The following is a 7504-nucleotide window of genomic DNA, read 5'->3' as shown; positions in this document are numbered from 1 at the left end:
TTTTGAGACAGAGTCTCGCTCTGTCTCCCAGGCTGGAGTGCAGTGGCCGGATCTCAGCTCACTGCAAACTCCACCTCCCGGGTTTATGCCATTCTCCTGCCTCAGCCTCCCGAGTAGCTGGGACTACAGGCGCCCGCCACCTCGCCCAGGAAAATACATATTTTCTAAATGAATTTAACTAAACTGGGGCAATCAAGAAAACTCACCATAGAAATATTAATTGGAAATTCATCTACAGTCATCTGATATATTGGAATGAAACTGAATCCTTTGCTTTTAAACTGGTATCTAATTTAACTACCCAGGAGACCATACTTAAGCTAATCCAGACTAACATGAATCAATCTTATACAGTATCTAAAGGCCACGTAGCACACTTTTGTGTTCATAACATAAATGAAAATTATTATCTTAATCTTGTTTTAGCAGACATGGAATTCAGCTTGATTATACGCATATATAAAATGAAGTGAATATATTTATTCAGTTACAATTACTAACTGTTGTAACTACTATTAACTAATACCATTAGTTACATATAATATAGTTCATTATATATAGCTATATATGTAATTATGTATATACAATCTAATAGCTATATATGTAACTGATGATATGTAATGTCATATACAACTAATAATATAGTTATGACTATCATATTATTAACTAATATCATTAGTTATATATATACACACACTTTTTATGATTAAAACTTCTATTCATTTGTTATATGATTCCCTAGAATTGTAATTGTTATTGGTTCATTCCTTTCCTCAACACATTTATTAAACACCTACTAACTGACAGGCACTGTAGCACTGGAAATTACAATGATGAACAAGAAACAAGGGAGACATAGTTCTGCCCTCTTAGAATAACAGACCAGGGAAACTAATCAACCAGTAGCAAAATCCTATAGATGCCATCATTTTGATCGTGGTACCAAAATAAACTAATGTGAGTGATTAGATTATGAAAAAATTGGGGTGGTACCATTTTAGTACAGACTTTTTCATTAAAAATCTGGTACAGTCTTGTTGAATATCTGGTACAGTCTTGTTCAGTCTTGTTCTAAGTGAGTTTCTTACTCACTTTTAATTAAAGGCAACAAAATAATAACCTTTCTTATATTCATTCACTTTTCTTAGTGAAAGTTTTAGCCTTTTTTCTCATCAGAATTGTCAGTGTCCTGAAATCCCTCAAGGTGCTAATTAAAAATTTTTCTAAAATAATTCATTTAATTCATTTACATATGTATCTTTGTATACACATGGTTTTAATGTAACTACAGCATATTACAATGCTGTAGGGCAATTGCTGGCATTCTTTAGATGTTCAATATGTGTTAAATCTATAACCTCCAACTCCCTACTAAATTCCAATCTACTATTGCAAATAGTAGGATATATTTCATAGGAGCAAATGGCATTATACGACTTCTGATAGTCTCAAGAAAATAATTCCCTATTTCATTAAAGAAAGGAGAAATTCTTTGATGCTTTGACATTCAGCACAGGGGTTTAGAATGAAATTGAAATTTTAAAAAATGGTATAACTGTGTTTTCATTCAGAAAATACTTTTATAGTGTAGAGAAAACAGTAATCCAGAAGTTAGAAGCCTGGTCTTCAGGATTATTTCTGATATTTCTCATCTTTTGGCCTCAGATAAGCCACTTTACCTATATGGGCCTCCTTTATAATACTAGAGGCTTGAAAAAGGTGACCTTTAAAATCTCTTCCAGCCTCACAAATCTGTAGATTTCAAATAAAGGATAAGTGTTTTAAATCATCATGTTACGCAATATGTTGCTCTTATACCGACATTTCTGAATCTCAATGATGGTTTAGCCAAAATTCACTTGAAATATTTAGAAAAGGTCAGAAGATGTAAGAATGACTCAGTGCAACCAATTGTTTTCCACTCTCTTCTTAAAAACTCTCACTGGACAGTACCTCTGAGACACACTCTATTCTTTCCCCTGCTTATTTTATTCCGTCTTCAAATGTATGTGAAACACATCACTCCCACTACTCCAAACACCTTTATCTCCTCGGCTTCTGAAAAATAGCTTGAATTTGATTGGATTACACAACTTTTAAAAATATATGTGCCTATTTTTAAGAGTCTTATTTATTCCATTTTATAGCTTTTAGTTTATCTGATAATCTTTTTTAGTAACTAATACTTCTCGACACAATTTCTTAGATCTTTACGATAATTTAGTTCATTTTTTTCTTTATTTAACACAAAAAATTGCCCTAATTTATCATACTGAATTCACAGGATACAAAACTATGTCCTTTGGAATCACAAAAGGAAACCTCTCTCTGGTGTTCCGTGAATTAGGTAGGGGAACAATCCTGACTTGGTGCAGTGCAGAGGCTATCTGTGGGGTTGAGACCTGGGAACACCAAAATATATCCCCCACTCTAGCGAGTTGCTTTCAGTATTTCACCATGAATGTTTGTCCTTATACATCTTCAGAAATACTGGCAGAATGTAAATTTTAAGCAAAATTCTTATAGATCACCCACTAGGTGTAACACATTAACCACATGAACACAAAATGGCAAACGGTTTATTATATTAAAACTTTCTCCACCCATTTGAAAGAACCTTAATCTTCTTTTTATTATCTGGCCTTAGCTATCAATAGACAAACAAATTTTAGCTCAGAAAGGTCTGCATGTGGGTCCCTGATACATCAAGTACAGCATAAGATAGCCAGAGAGGAGTGTGGACAGCAGTGAATTAACAAATGTAGCCACTTGGGGTGAGCTTGGCTACCATTATGATTCTATCAAAGGCATTTCTGGAGTTGTCTGATTGATACCCTGGAGCAATGATACTTAGACACAAATGTCAGCATTTCTCTGTCCCAGGCTATGCTGCCTTTCATAGCTGGCTTCTCGAAGAGCCTATGTACTTGTTCACAATCCTTCAATGGCTTTAAACTGTCTTTGAACACTGTTGAAATTACCTGCAAACCCTAGAGCATGGTTTTATGAAGATAATTGAATGACAGCCAATCATCATGTTAGGTTTCATTTAATTGCTAAAATATATTCAGCATTCCTTTGAGGATAATTTTGGAGACCTAATTTGAGGGTTAGCCTGTAACTAATTTATTGGATTTGTGAATTTATATGAAAGTAACTATGAAAGAGTCATTGCTTATACTTTTTGAGTAACAGTAGACTTAATTTGGAAGCTATTCTTATTAAAAGATCAGTTACATTACTTTTGAGTCAGAACCTATATATTTGCTTATATTTATTTAAAATGAAATAAAATCCATTTGATCCATTATTATTTAGGTTTAAAGTCTTACTTTACATCAAATTAGATTAATAACTGTTTTTGCAAATAGTATAAAGAGTAAAGAATATGAGGATTATGTGGGTGCGTCTACATGTATATTAGAATTATAAATAATATATGAATGAAGAAGAACCCTAATCCTTTTTTTATTATCTGGTCTTAACTCTGAATAGACAAACACATTTTAGCAACTTTATTTTGTCACTCTTTTGATTCACTGTCTATTTAAAATTGCACCCTAAAAATAAAAAACAACTTTTAGACTAAAATGGGATTTTTATATAATCTTTAGGTTGCATTCTTCAGTCACAATGAGATTTTATTTGATCATATGCTAATATTTAAATATTCTAATTGTTAAAATTGTTTAATTATTATCTCAGTCTCTAGAGCCAAAAGGAGTAGTTTATAAGAAAGGAATTAAAATGACTTTATTACTTGCAGTGGAAAATGCCCAGGATGCAGCACAATTTTTTTGATCCAATGGGCCGTGAGTCCATCCAGGCCATTTATAAGAAGCAACAAAAAATTCTGGAAGGTCAGTTGTTGCAGGTAAAGGAGCCTAAAGAGGAAGAAGAGGTACATTTATGAGATTTTCTCAAATATGTCTCAATAGGAAAATGTCATGCCCTTTTATAAAGTTATAATTATTTTTTAAATTATTTTATACATCCAAGTTTCCAGATGAACTATAGCTACATGGGATTTATATTTCACTATATGGTTAAAAATAACAATTCAATATGGGGACTCATAACCTAATACAAAGTCATGAGAAAACACATAGAATGGTTTTCTGGGTTACTACTCAGTGCAGTAATATCAGCCAATGTTTCTATTACCTTGAATCAGAGTTTTGCTCATCCATAGGAAGACCACATGGTGTTATTCAAATTTGTCCTCATAAAGAACATTTACTTCTCTGTCTCTCCTATTTTAAATAGTGTATGTGATTCTGAGATGAAATTAATTTTGAAAAGGTACATTTATGATAATTATTTATGATAATTATATATTGTATGTTCCCCGAGGAACACATCAATTTTACACCAGCTATTAGGAAACAAAACTGGGATGAATTGGTTGATATTTATAAAATACTTGAAGACTAAAAAGGACTTCAGGGCCTGGCATAGTGGCTCACGCCTGTAATCCCGGCACTTTGGGAGGCTGAAGCGGGTGGATCACAAGGTCAGGAGTTTGAGACTAGCCTGACCAACATGGTGAAAACCTGTCTCTACTAAAAATACAAAAAATTAGCCGGGCGTGGTGGCGGGCACCTGTAATCCCAGCTAGTCAGGAGGCTGAGGTGAGAGAATTGCTTGAACCTGGGAGGCAGAGGTTGCAGGAGGTTGCACTGAGCCAAGATTGCGCCACTGCACTCCAGCCTTGGCAACAGTGCGAGATTCCATCTCAAAAAATAAATAAATAAATAAGAAAGAAAAAAAGGACTTCTGGAAGTGTGTAAGAGCAACTGTGCAAAAGTGTGATGTCTTAGGAGTCCAGGTTAAAGCCCTGGCAAAGTCAGTTTTGGCTGCCATCTTTCCAAGAAGTCAATTAAATTGTATGAAACTTGTTCTGTTCATTTCATTAAAAAAAATCTAGAACCCAATAACCTGTTATTTCCCAAACTTTCTAAAGAGTTGACTTTCACTTCCAAAAATAATCAGGCTTAAATCAAATAACGATTTGTTTATTAATGTTTCATCAGTTGTTTATATATGTTCACACTCACACACCAATCATTTCTGAGCATTCTTTAAAGTTTTGAAAGTGTTTTAATGTTTTAATACTCATTATTTTATTTTGTCTTCTCAATATTCCTGCGTGATATACTCGCGGACAAATATTATTAACTCTTTTTTATGAATGAGAAAACTAACTTTTAACAGTTAAAAGGCATGTTGAGTCCCTTAGTTAAACAAGAAATGCTCCTAGGACTACACTCAGACTTCAAAATTCTTAACTTGCATCATTTCTGTTGTTTCCCTGCTTTATCAGAAATAAATGGCTAATTTGCAACAGAAGTAAAATGTTAAAAATCTTTACCAATGTAAAAGTTTTATGATTGTGCCTTGAACCAATCATATTACTGATCTGGTTGGTATCTTGCATAAAACAAAAATTACTTCTGATAAGTACATAATAGCTTCCAGGACTAAAACAAGGAACGCTTAGAATTTACACATCTGCTTGGAAAGGTTTTCATCCAAAATAATTTATAAATTTGTATTTTACTAGGGGAGTTCAGTTTTGACTTCAAAAACTATTACCACCTGATAAGAAAATTATTATATCCTGAGGTCCATTACTGCTGTTTAGATGATGGAAGAAAGTCCCAAAAACACCAAACAGATCATTGTGAAGTGCTTGCATGATAACTTCAAGTATGGTATCATAGACAGCTAAGTGATTTGGGGGTTTTGATGTCATTAGATGGACTGCATTGCAGAATCTTAGGGTTGGGGCAGAATACATTTATTGCTCTGGGTAGATAATTTGAGAGATACAGACTCACTTTTGAAAGGTGCCTTCCTAGCTGGGGCAGAAATATACATATCTTAAAACTCATACTCTCCAATTTTGTATTATTTGTTTGTCAGTGTGCCTTTAAGTATTTATAATACTAAGTTGCCTCATGTTTTCAGAAAAATAGGTGGAGTGTCAATTGTTATTTTATCACTTTAAAATTTCAATTTAATGACAAAGCTAGGATATTTTCCTTCTACTGATACAATAAACATGTAACTATTACTTTAAACACAATTCAGCAGGGTTCGGTTATTTAGAAATTGACCTCCACATTTGAAAACCTACCAGAGTTCTTTGCATATGAGAGATACTCAATAAATTTTTAATAATAGTAATGAAATACATATCTATCAGGTAAAAGTATGTTTTCCTCCATAGGCACATTAAGTTAAATTACAATACCAGCATGCATTTGTTGCTTTTATGATTTATTCTTTAAAAATGAAAAAATATAAATGGTGAATCCTTCTCAATAAGACAAGACAATAGTGAAACAACAAGCAAAATAACATTTTTATTAAAAACTTATTTACCAATCCACTAAGCCAGATCAATTTATGAAGATCATCTGTTGGATTTTCAAGACTTTTACCATTTATTTATTACTGTTTTTACTAAAAATGAGCTCCTAGGATTTGAGGCCTAGCAGGTATGTATTTTTTTATTTGCCTCATGATATCAGCTAATCTGATACTATAAAACCACAGAAAGTTTTCTATTTCATTATTTCATAATTACTATATTTCTCTGTAAAGTAAATTGTTTAGAGTTTGTAAATAAAGGTAAGCATCACAGAATAATAGCTGTAAGGAATTGGTAATAGAAGTTTGGCTTTAATGAATGATACATTTGTTTTTAATTTATTTTGCTTAGTAAAACAAAAGAATCAAGAAGATCAGCTGATAGTGACAGAAATTCCAAAATGACACTGGCTTAAGTAGATAGAAATTCATTTTTAAGAAAGACTTACATGATTTCATATAGATATACTTAATTCTTTTAATTGTAATGTTGAAAAATATTTTAATCAGGATCTAACTGTGTTTCCAAATCAGTATTAGCCAAATTTGATGTTCAATGTGAACAGTCTCCCTGCTTCAGTATTTCCATTTAAAAATGAGAAATTAAAGACATTGTGGGCAAATGTGAGAATTAAATACAACAATAAACACTGGAGAATTGTATAACATTTGCATTTAATTAAATTAAAATCTCTAAAAGAGTGGTGGAAATGTAATCATAGCGTAGCTTGAGATAAACTGATCAATTTTCTCAGGAACCTCAGAATAAATTCTAAACATTCTTGCAATTGAGTCTATATCTACACAATATCCTCTGCGTGCATCAGCCCCTCTATTTGTAGTTGTATTCCCCCCACCCATTTAAACTTGGATGCTCACAGTGACCTGATAACCAAATGAAGCAACAGAGAATGAAATTCTGTTATGACTTTTACAATCTAAGATCAGTGGCCATGAATACCAAGAAATTTCAGAACTATTTGATACTGGGGATGAAAGGCTAATTTTCTATTTGCTAATGACTAAATGAATTTCTCATCTTCAACAATATTTGTCTTTATGCCTTACCTTTAAAAGAGGTATTATTTGATAAGTCTCTAGTTTTTTATTATATATATTATATATATAA

At 32.5% G+C, this 7504-nt stretch overlaps 1 protein-coding gene across 3 annotated transcripts in view; it reads right to left on the bottom strand.

Moving 5' to 3' along the window:
* TINAG (tubulointerstitial nephritis antigen) overlaps positions 1-7504 on the bottom strand; it is a 93493-nt gene that overhangs the window by 54027 nt on the left and 31962 nt on the right. For all 3 annotated transcript variants that reach the window (XM_017861398.1, XM_017861397.1, XM_017861399.1), the window contains one exon: positions 3761-3884. In XM_017861398.1, coding sequence (XP_017716887.1) covers positions 3761-3884 — 124 coding nt within the window. The remainder of the gene's footprint in view (positions 1-3760; positions 3885-7504) is intronic.

This window comes from Rhinopithecus bieti, unplaced genomic scaffold (assembly GCF_001698545.2).
Source record: "Rhinopithecus bieti isolate Rb0 unplaced genomic scaffold, ASM169854v2 scaffold_61570, whole genome shotgun sequence".
In the NCBI taxonomy this organism is placed as follows: domain Eukaryota; kingdom Metazoa; phylum Chordata; class Mammalia; order Primates; family Cercopithecidae; genus Rhinopithecus; species Rhinopithecus bieti.
This window is presented reverse-complemented; position numbering and strand designations above follow the sequence as displayed.